Source organism: Mirounga angustirostris, unplaced genomic scaffold (genome assembly GCF_029215605.1).
Source record: "Mirounga angustirostris isolate CCGP_5_RB_7025 unplaced genomic scaffold, mMirAng1.0.hap1 SCAF_10, whole genome shotgun sequence".
NCBI lineage: Eukaryota > Metazoa > Chordata > Mammalia > Carnivora > Phocidae > Mirounga > Mirounga angustirostris.
This window is the reverse complement of record NW_026991718.1, coordinates 57,131,764-57,149,405: the sequence shown is the minus strand read 5'-3', so window position 1 is coordinate 57,149,405 and position 17,642 is coordinate 57,131,764. Positions and strand designations below refer to the sequence as shown.

General features: G+C 37.4%; 2 protein-coding genes across 6 annotated transcripts in view; one reads left to right on the top strand and one right to left on the bottom strand.

Moving 5' to 3' along the window:
- The window catches only part of UGP2 (UDP-glucose pyrophosphorylase 2), a 69,156-nt gene extending 62,865 nt beyond the window's left edge, over window positions 1–6,291 (top strand). The window contains exons 7-10 of the mRNA XM_045884905.3: window positions 87–284; window positions 829–1,071; window positions 4,195–4,299; window positions 5,822–6,291. Of these exons, the coding sequence (XP_045740861.1) occupies window positions 87–284; window positions 829–1,071; window positions 4,195–4,299; window positions 5,822–5,929 (654 nt within the window). The 3' untranslated portion in view covers window positions 5,930–6,291. The remainder of the gene's footprint in view (window positions 1–86; window positions 285–828; window positions 1,072–4,194; window positions 4,300–5,821) is intronic.
- A 567-nt stretch (window positions 6,292–6,858) lies between these two features.
- The window catches only part of VPS54 (VPS54 subunit of GARP complex), a 96,127-nt gene continuing 85,343 nt past the window's right edge, over window positions 6,859–17,642 (bottom strand). For 3 of the 5 annotated variants that reach the window (XM_045884901.3, XM_045884902.3, XM_045884903.3), the window contains 3 exons: window positions 14,630–14,737; window positions 12,459–12,553; window positions 6,859–8,253 (listed from right to left, as the gene is read on the bottom strand). In XM_045884901.3, coding sequence (XP_045740857.1) covers window positions 8,148–8,253; window positions 12,459–12,553; window positions 14,630–14,737 — 309 coding nt within the window. In that variant the 3' untranslated portion in view covers window positions 6,859–8,147. Of the gene's footprint in view, window positions 8,254–12,458; window positions 12,554–14,629; window positions 14,738–16,489; window positions 16,528–17,642 lie in introns of those variants that run through there. The other 2 variants (XR_010405662.1, XM_064572430.1) reach the window with 2 other exon arrangements.

Sequence of the window (17,642 nt, the reverse complement as noted above, 5' to 3'; positions counted from 1 at the left end):
ACACTTTCACAGACTAGAAATAGCATGGTATGGTTATGACTGGGAGAGATGTGGAGGTACTCACACACTCCTCTCTGCCTTTCTAGGGTGGGACACTCACCCAGTATGAAGGCAAACTGAGACTGGTGGAAATCGCTCAAGTGCCAAAAGCACATGTTGACGAGTTCAAGTCTGTATCAAAATTCAAAATATTTAACACAAACAACCTATGGATCTCTCTTGCAGCAGTTAAAAGACTGCAGGAGCAAAATGCTATTGATATGGAGATCATTGTGAATCCAAAGGTAAGCCAGAGGTGCAGCCCTTGCCTCCCTACACACAGATCCACTGCCCATTCTCTCTGGCCCATCTATTCACGGGTCCTTCCTTTTTGCCTAGTAAGTCACTCCAGTTCCTGGCCCTGTCTTTCAGAGTCTATACACCAGCTCTTTAGTGTGAAGCCTTGGTGCTCTTACTTGACGCAGGGCCGTGGTAGTGGCAAGAGCACTGGGCCCAAAAGTAGAGAACCTACCTCGGTCTTGTTGCTCTGATACTTAAAGGCCTTTTGGCCACAGGCATCTCGCATGAGTTTTTTGTGAACCTCCGGTTCTTTATCATAAAATGGAAACATTACTAAACAGGAGTTATGATGCTGAAGGAAAAAAAAAAAAAGACCATGTATGTCTAAGCACCTGGCATATGGTAGGTACTTGCTAAATGTCACTTCTCAAAATTCTGTCTCCTTCAATGGATCTCTGAAACCACTCCCCAAATATTAACCAGCCCACATGGAACTAAGTTGCTAAAACCTATTTCTCCTCTCCCCCTGCCCGCTTTTCTTTCTTACAGACCTTGGATGGAGGCCTGAATGTCATTCAGTTAGAAACTGCAGTAGGCGCTGCCATTAAAAGTTTTGAGAACTCTCTAGGTATTAATGTTCCTAGGAGCCGCTTTCTACCTGTCAAAACCACATCAGATCTCTTGCTTGTGATGTCAAACCTCTATAGCCTTAATGCAGGATCTTTGACAATGAGTGAAAAGCGGGAATTTCCTACAGTACCCTTGGTTAAATTAGGCAGTTCTTTTACAAAGGTACGTAATTATAGATATGATATACATGTGAATTTATAGTTCTTAAATGTGTAAGTATAAAAATGATTGGAATGATGTGAATTGGGGTCTAATTACACTCTCAGCGGCTGACCTATTACATTCCTCTGTCTTTGCTGTCTTTTAAAGGGAATCAGCATTAGAAGATAGAGATGTAACTCACTTTTGAAATCTGATTGCTAAAGAGTAGGAAAGAACGTTTAATTTTGGGACATTTTACTTTATGTCTCTTGTAAAACCATTTACTGCTTTCATCAGTGGGAGAATGTTAATTCTGGTTTAACAAATATTGAGCCCCTACCATGTGCTGGGCAGTGTTCCAGGTGCTGTGGATAGTTAGCAGTAAATAAAATGGACTAAAATCCTTGCCTTCATGAATATTCTAGTGGGGTAAGAATGATAGGCAAATGTATATTATGTCAAGTGGTGGAAAATGCATGGAGAAAAAGCAGGAATAGGGAATGTGTGGGTGCAGTGATGTTGGTATAATTTTACACTGCATGAATAGCATTCCAAGCAGGGAGAATAGCAAGTATAGGAAAACCCCACCCTAGCATGGTAAGTGGAATTCAAAACATTTCATCACATCAAATATCGTGAAGTTAATGAAGTGTTTTGTGGTTGGCCTGGCGTCCTGCTAGGCCCTCCAGGCCTAGTCTAGTCCTGGTTGTGGTTAGTGCCACTTGGTGTGGAGGTATGTTCTGCCTCATATATCGATGGGGGATGATTCTGGGTCCTGTGGCTGTGCTGCAATTTCCAGGATAACATCAGGCACTTTAGGACTCCCCCTATTTGGGTGCCTCTTATCAGCCTGGTTGAGCTGGGAAAATCCTGGTGGTACAGAGAGGGTACTGCCAGCCGTTTTTCTTTCTTTTTTTTTTTTAGAAACCGGTTATTTGACAGAGAGCGAGCGTGTGAGCACATGTAGGCAGAGCGGCAGGTAGAAGAAGCAGGATCCCCACTGAGCAGAAAGCCCAATGCGAGGCTTGATCCCATGACCCTGGGATCATGACTTGAGCCGAAGGCAAATGCTAAACCAACTGAGCCACCCAGGCGCCCCAGCTATTTTTCTACCCAGCCTCACCCCTCCCCCTTCATGTCCCCCTCAATCTTCCTAGCCTTCTCAATACCCTGCAGGAGATAAGAACGTTAGCTGCCCTAATTTGAGAACAGGGGCTGAGTGGGCAATGGCTAGTTGCTCTGAGTTTTACAGAGCACAATATGGCTGGGGCAGAGTAATAAGCAAGTGAGAGATGGGGGAAGTAGTTGGGTCAGACAGGGAACAGTCCTAATGTGTAGAACCTTGTAACTAAATACTGGGAATGTGGGTGGCTTTTTTTTTTTTTTCCCTGGTGGATGAGAAACCATCAGAGAGTTGCGAGCTAAGGTGAAGTGACCAATCTGCTGAGCGAGGGTAGAATCAGAGAGACCAGGAATAGGCTGTTGCAGGAATTCTGGCAAGAGGAAATGGCGGCTTTGACCAGGGTGATGGCAGTGGAAATAGTGAAAAAATGTTGACATTCTGAGAAATTTTGACAGTTGTACCTACAGAATTTGCAGTCGGACTAGATGGGAGTGCAAGAGAGAAAGGGTTAAGGATGATTGCAGGGTTTTTAGCCTGTGCAACTTGAAGCATGGACTTTCCTGCCATTTATGGAGATGGGGGAAGTAGGTTTAGGGGGAGCAGGATGGGGAATTCAATTTTGGAGATACTGTATTTATTAGACCTTCAAATTTATTAGACTCTTTCTAGATCAGAGGAGAAATCTAGAAGAGCCAGGTAAATTTGAGAGTCCTCTGTTTATAGCTGGTATTTAAAGCCATGAGATAGGGATCACCTAGGGAGGAAGTGGGAGGACTATTCCCTAAGACATTCCAAGGCTTAGAGGATAGGGATGAGGTAGAGGAAGCAGCAAAGGTCACTGAAGAGATACAGATGAGGAACTGGGTAGAAAACCATGAGTGTGTGTGTCCTGAAAGCCAAATTAAGAAAATGTCTCAAGAGGGAGTGATCATCTGTGTCAAGTGCTGCTGCTGATTCAAGTAAGATGAATGGTTCAAGATCGATGAGAATTCACGTAGATTTATCAATATAGAAGTTCTGGAGCCTGACTGGAGGGGATTTAGTAGAGAACAGGAGAAATTAGAGAGATGCAGACAACTAATTCAAGAATTTTGCCCTAAAACAAAGCAAAGCAAAACAATTGCAGCCATAGATAGAAAGGGATATAAGATTTGAGAGTTCTTTGTTTGCTTTTTAAAGATGGGAGAATTTATGGGATATTTATACATTGCCTGGAATTGATGTGATCAGAGAGAGAAAACATTGAAGAGGGAGAAAGAATCACTGGACAATATCCTTGAATAGGCCATAAGGAGGCCTGGCCTTAAGTTGGAGTATACCCAGTACTAGGAAGGGACAGAGTAATGGGCTAGGGGGCAAGTAGCCCATTGGTAGCCCATGGTAGAAGTCAATGGACCTTTTCAGATTGCTTCTAATTTTCTTTTTTTTAAATTAATTAATTTATTATGTTAATTACCATACAGTACATTATTAGTTTTCGATGTAGTGTTCCATGATTCACTGTTTGCGTGTAACAACTTTTCAGATTGCTTCTACTTTTCTTAGCAAAATAGGAAACAAGGCCCTATAAGACAATTTCTACAAAGTGCCCATAAATCTCAGGAAATAAAAGGTAATCATTTGTAATGATAATTTGATAATTTGTGCTGTTGCTGTGCATGAAATATTCTACTTCTTCTGAAGCCCAGCTCCAGTCTAGCTTGCTTCAATGATGATCTCTTTCCAACTACACTCCAGATTATTTGAACTACTCATTGGGCTCTTAGCGTGTTGTTTATTTATTAATGTCTGATCTGCTCAGTGGTGTCATAAATTGCTTAATTGTAGGGACAGTGTTCATATCTCATGGTCTCTCCTGCACAGCATCTAGCATATAGCAAATGCTTAATAAATAGGTTCTCCCCATAGAGGGCCTGAGCTTGGCCATAAATAGAATGTTTTCACAGTTCAAGTAAACTATCTTGTTAATTTAATCTGTTTTTTTCTGTTAACCCATTTTTGAAACAATTTGTTTCTTTCAGGTTCAGGATTATCTAAGGAGATTTGAAAGTATACCAGATATGCTTGAATTGGATCACCTCACAGTTTCAGGAGATGTGACATTTGGCAAGAATGTTTCACTAAAGGTGTGTTGTTCTGATGAAAATTACAGTTCTTACAGCTTTACAAAACAGGTTTCATTTTCTAGTCCTAAATTTACCTTTATTTTAAAGAATACCTCTTAGTCTATACCAGATGTTTATAAGACATAAATATATTTTTAAAATGAAATAGCTTACCACAGTATTTAGTATTAATAACTATCTTCCATAGATATACAACATAGTTAAAATACAACCACAATTGTTGTATATAGGAACTTTGTGGAATATAGCATTCAAATGGAAAGCAAACACCTGTAAGTAATTTAACTGGTACTATTTTATTGAAATGACAGTCTGTAAAAGAGAATCACTGTTAAAGTAGCATTAGCTCACCAAAGATGACTATTTGAATCTGAATGAAAGTAAATGACAACTTCACTTATACTGAATATAATCTATTCCTTTTAAAGTAATCGATTGTCGTCAGTATAGAGATTTATTCACATACCGTAGTACTTGGGTACTTTGATGAGTATCATTCTAGCCTAAGAAATAGGAAGGACTATAGGTATAAATATTAAAGCTCAGAACCAAAGATACAACAGCTTTTTCCTATTAAAAAAAAAAAAAAATCCCATACCTAGAGTACATGTGGTCTTCCTTTAGTAAAGCTCCTTAAATGAGGATCTTAGAAATTTCTAACAAAAAGATATAGATATAGGTGTATATAAATATGTGTGTCTATATGTATGTGTATACAGTTGACCCTTGAACAACGTGATGGCTTGGGGTGGTGACGCCCGTGTAGTCAAAAATCCATGTATTTGACTCCCCAAAATGTAACTATTAATAGCCTATTGTTGACTGGATGCCTTACTGATAACAGTTGATTAACACATATTTTGTAGGTCATATATATTATATACTGTATTCTTACAATAGAGGAAGCTAGAGATAGGATAATTTTAAGAAAATCATATACAGTACTATACTGTATATATTGAAAAAAATGCATGTTAGTGGGACCCAGACAGTTCAAACGTGTTGTTCCAGAGTCAACTGTACAGACCTATCTATACGTGTATATATACATATATAGGTATATGGAACTTTATTGCTGATACTGTGTATATACACACATACATGGAACTTTATTGCTAATACTGCCTCATCTAAATAGTCTCACTTGAGACATGAAAAATATATTCGTAAACCAATAAAACCCAAATCTGTATGTAAATATAAACCAAGCACCTCAGTATCTTTATGAAGGTAGCTCTTTGAAAGGGCCAGTCATGCTGTGGCACAGGGCCCACTTCTCACCCCGGTACCGCCTCTGATATGGAGGCAGCGTCTCTAGAACTACTGTCAGGATTCTTGGAGGGACACATTATACAGTTTTCCTTAACATGTTATTTTTCATACTTTAATACTGCTAATAAGTACAACTGCTCCACTGTAAATGGAGCATAAACCTGGTACATAAACTTGGTAATTGTAAGAAAATCAGTTGCATTTCAGCTGCAGTTTTACACTCTTCTGTTTTGTCTTCCCTGTCATGTAGGGAACAGTTATCATCATCGCAAATCATGGTGACCGAATCGACATCCCACCTGGAGCAGTATTAGAGAACAAGATTGTATCAGGGAACCTTCGTATCTTGGACCACTGAAATGAAAAATACTGTGTACACTTCATACTAATTATGGGCTAAACAGTTTCTTACAATGAAATGTTCTCTAGGATTCTAAAATCGGCAGGTACTTTACTATGTTACTGTACCCTGAGGTGTTAATTTTTAAAGTAGTTTTTTTTTTTTTGCAATATGCTTAGTCGAAGAAAAGCACAGATGGAAGCAATATTTTTCTTCTTTGAAGAGGACCCTGAAAGTTCATCTTAAAGTGCAATACTGTTTAATCTTAAAACTGGGGCAGCTCTGCTGGAACATCTTTTAACAGTGGCCTCAGTGATGGTCACTTTGAATTGCTTGTGATTTCAAAAATAAAGCTGTGAGGCAATCCATGTGCACACGTACACTTTCAATGCTAACTTTATGAAATGGCGAAGAAAAACGGTTTACTCTTGCAAAACAGTTACTGGATCAGTTGGAAGATTTGCTCTTGAAATATTTAAGTACTCATTGGCCAGTTACCTAACATATCTAGTTTTTGCATTTCTAAGAATCTTAACCACATCATTCTTTCCATAGGAATAAACCTGAAGGCCTTTCATCTACTCCTAAGGCTGGGATGCCTGCCATGCTTTCCACAGACTCTCCATTTATTAAAACAAAGTGATGTTTCTTTTCCCAGCTGAAGGGATGGGGTGGGTAGAGGTAGGGTATTTCTTTTACATCCTTGTTCTCTAGTATGGTGGGGTGGGGGTACAACTTTATAAAGTTCCCTTTCCTTGAAGCTTTCTTGTTGTGACTGAAAATATTCACAAATAACCTTTCAGATCAGCTCTGCTGGTAGTTTAATTTGTGGCTTTTCTCTAAGGATTAATTACATTTCTAATTCTTACATATTTGTTTTTGAGTAGGCTGCTTGTATTTAAAGTTTACTGTATACTATTAAAAAGAAGTTGCCTTATAAAGTCTGATAATTTTTTACAGCTTTATTTTAGACAGTTTAAGAACCAATGACATACCTTAGTAATGATAAAGAAAACAGGCTTTCCTTTTAAGGGAATGGAAGAGCACAAAATAAGACTATTAATTATTTCACTGTACATAATCACCACAAGGTTAGGCACTCTGACAGGGTGAGGCAAGATTCCCGGTATGAGGTGAGGCACAGGCACTTTCAGTTGTAGAGTGCTGCTGATTCTAGTTTTGAAGGTAGGTATTATAATATCTTGAAATAACTTACTCATCACCTTGTATTTCTGGCCCCAACACAGCAGTCTATATTTTAAAAGTTCTATTTTCTCCCTGGTCTTTGTTCATACACACGTCGAAAGTAACTTTTTAAAAACAAGAACCCAAGGGGGCCATACTTCATATGTTATCTAAATGTTAAAAAGGGAACTCATAAATAGAACATATTAAAATGTCTTATGATTTGCTAGAAATAAAAAACACAAACCAACCCTTCATAGATACTTTTATAAAAATACAGCTATTAAACTGCAGCCTTTCATATACCACTTCTGAAAAGTATTTAAATTAGTAGTTGCATAAATAAATGCCAATATCTTATTCTTTAATTATTACTGTGATCAGACTTTCAAGTATTTAGACTATTCTGGAAGGCTTTATCCAGTTGACATAGAGTGGTGGTAGAAAGATTAAATATGTGACACACAAGGCCTGAAACTTGACATTGGTCACTAAAACAAAAACTGAATTCCTAAATCCAAGCAATCAAAAGATGTTTATTTTTTATAGAAAGATCTGTAAAAAAATAATTTTTCAAACAGCTTTACTTTCATAGAGAAAACTTTCTACAGAGGTTGACTAAGATTTTAATATTTTAAATTGTACCATCATTAAATAAGGTGGGACACCATATGAATTTCATTGCACTGGAAGAAATGCAAAGCATTTTTTAATATAAAGTATACAGAGCATTCTAGTCAACTACAGCTGTGTTACAGCTATGTGTTCTTTTGGATTTGGTCCAAAGAAACCTGAGTCTGTTTCCAGAGAGAATGAAAAATGTTACAGACACCTGATCAGTTACTCCTCACTGAAGGAAGCATAAAAATGGCATTCCTTGTAGATCCCACTGAATCCCAGTTTCCCAACACTGATACTTTCCTTTTCCCCTTCCCCTATCCCAGTTCACTTTGGGTTCGAGGTTCAGTTCTTGAATCACAGGCATCCACATTTTCTTCATAAACATACACATCCCATGGTCAGATGAGCTACCCAGTTTTCCAGTATGTCATCACCTCTTCTGTTCCCAGATCTCGGACATATTTAGGTCCAAATCTTTAAGGCCTTTTAAGGCTTGAAGATTTCCAGTGTAAAAAGCTACATCTGCTGTGACCAACCTAAACATTGGAGAGAAAACTATTTTTAATCTCACACTTTCTACTGGATAAAGAAGCAATGCTCATAGAGTCAGTCTTACCATAACTGCTAGACTATTATTTAAAATTCAGATTTCCTAGGGACCAAATGTCAATATATTTCTTAGGATTCCTGCTATCATATAGAGTGCTCTATTTCAACAATAAATATCTTGAAAAGGAATAAACCAGTGCAGGCTGGACTTGGTCTCATAATTCTGCCCAATAAAATAGATTTATCTTAAAACAGCATGAAATATCAGTGGTCACTAGACTATACCGTTGACCCTTGAACATCACAGCTTTGAACTGCACAGGTCTACTTAGATTTTTTTTGACATGGTACAGCATGAAATGTACCTTTATAATTTTCAAAACCTTTTTTCCAGCTTTATTACAAGAACACATGATATAACATACAAAATATGTGTTAATCCACTGCTGATGTTAATGATAAGGCTTCCGGTCAACAGTGGGTATTAGGTTTTTGTGAAGTCAAAAATTATGTGTGGATTTTCTACTGCGAGGGGGGTTGGTGGTCCTAACCCCCGCATTTTTCAAGGATCAACTGTACATGTATATGACTAAATGAAATCAAGTGAAAGAAACACAAGGTTTCCTCAGTGACATCCAAAGAAGTTAAATGAAAGCTGGGATTCATGCATATCTATTACTAGATATAACACTTGATACATCTAGCAACACTGGATGAAAAAATAGTCTTACACTTTTGGGTACTGAGATGTCTCATTAATGTCTATACTTGAAAGGACATTCCAGGAAACAGCACTCAGATAAATATCAAAGCTCCATGCATATAAAATAGGGACTGGTCTGAGTAGATGTATATTTTGACAGATATGGCCATGGAAGAACAAATAGACCTTGATTTAGTAGTTTGTAAAAGAGAGGAGGAAATCCAGCTTCAGTATTTTATAATGAACACGTAAATTCTGGTTTGCTAGAGTAAAAGCACCCTCAATGTTTGTACTATAGTCCAATTTATAAATGCTTTGGACTTATGTACTTAATGTTTCACCTTTTATCACATGGCAGAATTTAATAAGGACCATATTTTTCACTTAAAACTCCTCTAATCTGGGTGCTTTAAAAAGATTCGAAATTACACTTGTGATAATATGGTCAAAGTACACTGAAACTGACAGCAACAGCTCAAAAAAGAACAAAGCCTTTCTAAGCAAGGTCCTCACATTAAAAACTAAGCATAAAATTAGCATAATTCTTCACTTAAAAATATTTCCAGAGTTATATCAAAGTTGAAAATTGTTTAACATAAAAGCAGATATTTGCAACATATATAACCAACAAAGGATTAGTCTGATTAGGACATATGCAAAAATCTAAAATCAACAAGAAAAATAATACCCAAGAGAAAGCAAAGAAAGTGAACAGGAAAAAGATGAGAACACCTGAATGACTAATAAATGTATGAAAAGATGACAAACATTAGGAAATGTAAATCAAAACAAGATACCACTGGCAACCATTTAAAAATCTAACAGCAAATGGTTGGCAACATGGTACAGCCACTTTGGAGAATATTCTGGCAATACCTCGTAGAGTGAAAATGTACATATGCTCTCATCAATTTGTATCTATACCCCAAAGAAACGGTCACACCATTAGACATGTATATAGATCTTCACTGTGGCATCGTTGTAATGGAAAAAAGTAATGACCTAGAAATCTATCATTTGGAGAAATGGCTACATTAAATATTGTTGATTCATGTGGGAGAATAAAAAGCAGTCAAAAAATGGACAATTCCTGGGGCGCCTGGGTGGCTCAGTCGTTAAGCGTCTGCCTTCAGCTCAGGTCATGATCCCAGGGTCTTGGGTTCGAGCCCCACATCGGGCTCCCTGCTCAGCAGGAAGCCTGCTTCTCCCTCTCCCACTCCCCCTGCTTGTGTTCCCTCTCTCGCTGTGTCTCTGTCAAATAAAATCTTTTTTAAAAAATGGACAATTTCTACATATCAAATAGATAAACCAGTTACAATGCTGAGTAGGAAAAAGTAAGCAGCATATGTACAATATACAAGTAAATTAAATTTTATAAAACAGTGCTACCTACTTTTCTTAAGATACAAAGATAATGTGAAGGACTTAAAGAATACAGGTCAAATTTATTAAAAATACTATGGGTTGGGGGAAAGAGAATGGGACTGGAGATGGGGTCAAGGGATACTTCAGTTTCATTTGGAATGGTTTTTGGTTTTTGGGTTTTTTTTAGATTTTATTTGAGAGAGAGCATGAGCAGGAGAGAGGGGCAAAGGGAGAAGGACACGGAGAAGCAGACTACTCGCTCATCAGGGAGCCCAATGCGGGACTCAATCCCAGGACCCTGGGATCACAACCTTAGCGGAAGGCAGATGCTTAACTGAGCCACCCAGGTGCCCCTTGTTTTCTTTTTTAACATAAACATTTTTTTCAAGCAAAAATAAATGTTAATGATCAATTCTAAGCAGCAATACAAATATTATTCTCTATAGGTCTGTATTTTAAAAATGTCTTAGATAAAATCTCATCAGAAAACACAGGGTTTGGGGAGAAGGAGGGATAGGAAGTAACTTAATGCTTAATGGGTAGAGGATTTCCTCTTGGGTTTTAAGTGTTGATCCTATTTTATGACCTGGACAAACTGGAACTAGAATGCACTTGTGAATGCACAAAATGCTACTGCATTGTTAACTGTACAATGGTTAATTTCATGTTATGTCAATTTCATTCTTGAAAAAAAAAAGTACATTTTTAGAGCCATCTCAGGAACAAAAATTTCTTTTAAGCAGGTAGTTTGCTATATCTTTGGCTAGAGTCTAGAGGTTAATTTTCAGGGAATTCCATTTTTCAAGGGATCACTCAGAGGCATGAATTGACTTACATAGAATTTAGTGTCTTTAAAAGTATGTGACAGTGAAGATCTCTAAGGTGGTACAACCCCCATATAGCTATATTAACAAAGAAAGTAATAGGTAATGAGTTAGCTTGGATGCTTCAGAAGTACTGGTCAGAACCAACCAACCAACCAACCCAGATTTAGCTATGGGAATAAAAGTAGAAGGTTATGAGGGGAATGGGGCTTAAAAATGCTAGTTTTTTAAAAACAGTTTCTGAGAGGTTTTGGTGTTCATAAACTGTCCTTGAACTTTTCTGTGGCTCTGAAATTTTTGAAAATAACAATCGTTAAAAATAAGAAAGAGAAGAACCAGGTAATAAGGGAGAGATCAGATTTTTGCATCAAAAAATTCAGCATGGCCAACAGATTCAGCAGTCTGGAGCTTCCAAATATTTCTTGCAAAATCAGTGTACTTGTTTTATTGGACAGGGCCAATTTCTGACTCCAAAATATATTTTGTCACTTGTTCCTGTAAATTTGAAAATTTAAGCCCGAAACTTAACAGGGAATAAAATATTCCTTAAAAATCCATGCAATAGCTAACACTAAGGAAATCATATTAAGGTGTAGTTTCATGATCAATGCTTTTGCGTTTTGTATAATCTTTTCCCCGTATCTTTATCTGTGTTGCTCCTCACAAAAATCTTGTGATAGTACTTTTTATCATCATCCCTATTTTCAAATCTAAGAAAATAAAAGCACAGAGAGAGTAAGTGATTTACCTAAAGTCACACAGCTAGTAAGCAGCAGAACTTAACCCAAGTTTTCTGATTCTAAATTCTGTTTTATATAATTACACTATCTCACCGATAATACATATAATTTGTTCAACAGTTTACAATAAAATGGACATATATATTTATACTGTATTTTTTGTGACCCTATTAAAGAGTTAAAGCACATTTTATCCTCATTTTATAAATAAGGCAGAATTAAGTGGACTTTCTCATGGTCACACAGCTACAAAGTAGGACTCTGAGTCCTGTCTGCATAGGGAGAGACTACTGGGTAACATAAGGAGGTGCTATTGACCCACGCTGCCTCAAAACAGACATGTGAGTTAAGTAATTGACCATTTATAAAACACTTTAATGTAGACAGACAGACAGGCAGATACAGATATCCTCTCCAGAGAGAAAAAAAGGCAAAAAGTTGCTGATTTTACCACTGTAGTGGTCCGATATGATTATAGTGGAGAAGGACAGCATAATGAGTAAAAACCAATCAAGCAATCCAATATGGGAGCACATAGTAAAAATATGTTGAAAACATACCCATTTTGAGGTCCTCCATCATTTATCACATTTAAATGAGATAACTGCTTTTTCAAGTGGAGTTTATAACTTGCATTAATTCTTAAAAATAACATCTGGAAAAGAAATAAAATGGTTTCTTAAAGCTCTACTGAAACAAGACATAAGCATCTGAGTTATCAGTATCAAATCAATATTATTTGGAGAAAATACTTTTAAAAAATCTTTGCTTTGGCATATACTTTTAAGAAGCTCCCCTGAGGTATTTAGTTGCTATTTTAGTATAATTTTTCTACATTTTTGGATAAAAGCTCTTTTGCCCCTTATCAGCAGTACTTCTTTTAGTGATATGATTTATTACTGCCTTTCTGCCCCTTAGAAGTCCTCTGGGATATATAAGGGGGGATCGACCATGACAGGCAAAAAGAAATGAATTCTGCAATATATTAAATATGAACTTGATAGGGAAAAAAAAAGTCACAATGGTAGAGGCAAAGATACTTTCATCCTTCTAAACTGGTAAAACGACTAGAAAGTATTTTATTGCTCCTGCATTCAGGTATTTGATGCAATGGCCCAAAACTTCTGTGGGAAATACCTGACCTGAAGCTGTTTATAGTTAATCTTTGGAAACGATTTTGTGAAATAACATGTATTTTCTATGGGGAAAAATATATATAAAGTCATCCATGGAAGTTTTATGGAATTACTAGTATTCAACTGACAACACTGACATAAAATCTAATTCTTGCCCAGCTTTGACAAGAGTTCCTTTAAATTATGATGCAGATAAAAACACATGGACTACCTGTATGCCCAGCTCCCTGACCTGGCCATAATTAGAACTCAGATGACAAATCCAGAAGGTCAGAATGTCAGAGGTGGGAGATCTTACACTTGCAATGAGAAGGATGGCTTGACTAGGAAGAAATGGGGAAGAAAAAAGAGACCCAGTGGGTGCTCCCTCTCTTATAGCTCCTCAATTCTCAGTGAGCCTCAAAGGAGTTGGATGAATCCTGAGTTCAGAATGATTAATGAAAACCCAGGGAAGCATGAAGAAAAATAGTAAGAGCTACTGTAGGATGGAAGTCTGAGGTGGTATGGGAAAGCAGACCAGCAGGAGAAAGAGTAGGCAAGAGACACTAAGAAAGCTACCTTTTGCTCCCAAATACCACTTCCATGTACTTAACCAATTAGAGGCAAACTCAAATAACAAACTTGTCTGAAGAACAAAAATCCTATTCTAACACTGTCATTCTACAATTAGGCTTGAATGAGATAACCTGGTATAGAGGGAACAAGCTAAGGTGGGTAAAGAAGATTGGAAAAAAAAGAAATCCTGGAATCTTTAAAGTACCAGGAAAGGGGAACCGAGCAAGTGGGGGGTGGGTAGGAGAGTCGGTGAACAGTGCAGAGAACTCTGTGGTAACACTCATATAGGGGAAGACGGTCAGGACAAAGGGAGGATACTTCATAGGTGAGAGGTGCCAAAGACTACCCATTTTGCTATTTCCCTGGTTTATGCCTACTACCGATCACTTATGCTGATCTAACAAATATTAATCAGGTATATTGATTGAGTTACTTTATGTGTCATCTCATTAATTCCATCACTAATTCCTCCACTATCCCATTTGGGTTATCATAACAGCAACATATTTTACTGTTGATAGATGGCAACTCTGATTTTCAAACTGATAATGTAATGAACGATGTAGGTAGAATCTGGCATCTCTGATACTCAATGGACCAATGAAAAATCTGCTTTTTATAATTGCTAACATACAGCAGAGCAATTACTGCTCTGGCCTGTTGGAGCTAGGGGCCTTTTGAAATCAGAAATTTTTATCCATGTTCCACAGGTCAATATAACAGCTGAAAAAAATAATAATCATATTGGAAAGATTTTATTTATTTATTAGATAGAGACACAGCGAGAGAGGGAACACAAGCAGGGGGAGTGGGAGAGGGAGAAGCAGGCTTCCTGCAGAGCAGGGAGCCCGATACAGAGCTCGATCCCAGGACCCTGGGATCATGACCTGAGCCGAAGGCAGCCTCTTAACAACTGAGCCACCCAGGCGCCCCAATTGGAGTATGAACTAGGCTTAACTGTACCAAAAGTATGTAAAAACACTCCAATTCTGCATGCATATGTTATATATAAAAAAGCAGTGTTAGGAATTACTACTCACTTGTGTTTGTTCTTCTGGAAGAAGATCAAATATAGCTTCATGCATTTTTGCCATTTGCTTACAAATATTCCTGAAACAGGCAGAAGGAACGGGAGCTTTCACCTCATACTGGCAGGGAAAAATAATGAGAATTATGTTCATGTCCTCTGGATTGTTTATTATCCGCACTGTTTCCTCAGACATATATTTTCAGCCCTTACATGCCTAATTCTGATAGAGTTGAAGCTTACACTTCTATGATCTGTGCTTACTCATGCAAATCTCAAGAACTTTTCATTAAATATCCTAATCTACTTTGAGAAAGCCAGCAAAATTTAGTGGCTAAGAACAGAGGCTGCTTCCCTTAAGATAGACTTTTTGGGTTCAAATCCCAGCTCTTCAGATTCTTAGCTATGTGACACTGGGCAAGTTACTTCATTTCTCTGTATCTCAAAGGACTTGCTGTGAGGACTTAAAAAGATGGCTTATGAGAACACAAAACAGTGCTTGATACAAAGTAAGTACACAAAAAATGTTAGCTACCCATCTGGCTCAATATACAATGATGAATCTTTAAAGTAGGCCCTCCAAATTAACAGATTATTTTTTAAACATGATTTTCAGAATGTGTCAACATGATCATATCAAATCAATAGGACTCTGGCAAAATTAAAATTTTCTTTTTCTTTTGTAGGTATGCCAATATAGTAATCATATTTATCCTAACTATGGTAAAGGAAAACTTACTCAGCAATGACCTATACTGAAAATTTAAACTTAGGTAAATTCATTTTACTATCCTTACATTTGGATAGTAATATAATAATATAATATACTGGTATCATTCAGAGGACCATCTTTGGCCCACATTTTATAATTCACAAATTATGTACTATTTTTATTTATAAGACAAATCTGGGCTAAATAATTTAATGTACTAATCTTATATAGTTTATTAAAATGGTGAGTTCCAATATACTGCTCTTAGCAGAACGATGCAGAAGTCACCAGGTGACTGGGTCCAAAATAAGCAAAGTTGTGACCCCCTAAAGTTTTACCTTTCTTCAGCCTAGGAATATATAAGACATCCCTTATCTTTTTTGTTAATAACAGATTTAAGATATGATTCACACACCATAAAATTCACCCTTTTAAAGTGTACAATTAACTGGTTTTTAGTAGACTCACTGTTATACAATCATCACCATTTACCTCTGAACATTTTCATCACCTCAAAAGAAACCCATAACCAATAGCAGTCACTCCCCATGCCCCCCTCCCCTCAGCTCCTGGCAACCACTAATCTCCATAAATGTAATAATACAATATGCGGCTTTTTGTGACTGGCTTCTTTCACTTAGCATAATGTTTTCAAGATTCATCTATGTTGTTAACATGCATCAGTACTTCATCCTTTTTAGGGCCACATGATATTCTATTGTACGAAGATACTATAATTTATCCAATCATCAACTGATGGACATTGGGTTATTTCCACTTTTTGGCTATTATGAATAATAATGCTGTGAACATTCATGTACTGGTTTTGTGTGGACAAATGTCCTCAATTCTTTTGGGTGTATATCTAGAAGTGGAATTACTGGGTCATATGATAACTTTAATCTTTTGAGAAAATGCCAAAATTTTTTCCAAGGAGCTATATCATTTTATAGTCCTACTCAGCAGTGTATGCGGGTTCCAATTTTTCCATATCCTCAACCAACACTTGTTATTGTCTGTCTTTTTTATTTAGAAATGCTAGTGGGTATGAAATAGTTATCTCATTATGGTAACATCCCCATATCTTAAATACCACGTGTACTGGGTTGAATAGTATCCCCCCCAAAATTCACGTTCACTTAGAACCTTATAAGGTCATACCGGATTAGAGTGGGCCCTAAATCCACTGACTGGTGTCTCTATAAAAGAAAGGAGAAGGAAATTTAGACATAGACACACAGAAGGAAAATGGCCACGTGAAGACAGAGGCAGAAATCGGAATGATACATCTACAAGCCAAAGAATGCCAGCAATTGACAGCAAGCACCAGAAGCTAGGAAGAGGCAGGGAAAGACTTTGCTAGAGCCTTCAGAGGGAGCATGGCTGACAACACTTTGATTTAGGACTTCTGCCTCCAGAATTATGAAAGAATACATTTCTGTGGTTTTAAAGCTACTGTCTTTGATAATTTGTTATGGCCGCTCTAGGTAACTAGTACACCCCCAAAACCTTCCTTCACCCCTGCCTTCCCTAAAGATACTATTCTTTCCATCTTACCTTCACCATCGTTTCTTCAGTCACTGAAACTTGACACTGTACTTCTTTATTCTCAACCCTTAAAATTTGGTTCTTGCCACTACCCAAACCACCTTCCTCCACTATTAACAATCTTCTGAAATTTCTGCAAAAATCACTAAAGACATCCTAACTTCCAAATTTAGTAACTTTCCTAGTCCCCCTACTCATTGCTCTGCAGTGTTCACACACCTTCACACTTGAAACATGGTCCTCAGTCCTCATGTAACGCAGTGCTTCCCTGATTCCTCCCCTCCTGATCTTCCTCTTCTGTATCCTGTCTCCTAAATGCAATGCTTTTTCAATCTTAATGCCCCTATCATCCCCTCGCTCGCTTTTATCAATCTCATTCGATCTAACAACTTCTAATATATCTCTAGTCCTGAACCACGTTGTTAAATTTAAGTCACACATCTCCTAAATGATCCATACTATAACTGAGTTTACCATGAAATTTCCTAAACCTGCTTCTCCTTCCTGTTTCCATTACTATTGCTTGTATTACAATCCTCCTGCTCACCCTGACTGGAAATCTCCAACTCAGTGTTTATTCCTCCTCTTCGGTTCCTTGTATTGAATCTAAGTGCCATCAAATGTACTTTCAGATTATTTTGCACATTAATATTCTAGGTCAGAGTTTCTCAACCTCTACACTACTAACATTTTGGGCTATCTCATCCTTTGTTGTGAGGGCTATCCTGTGTATTATAGGATGTTCAGTAGCATTCTTGACCTCTAC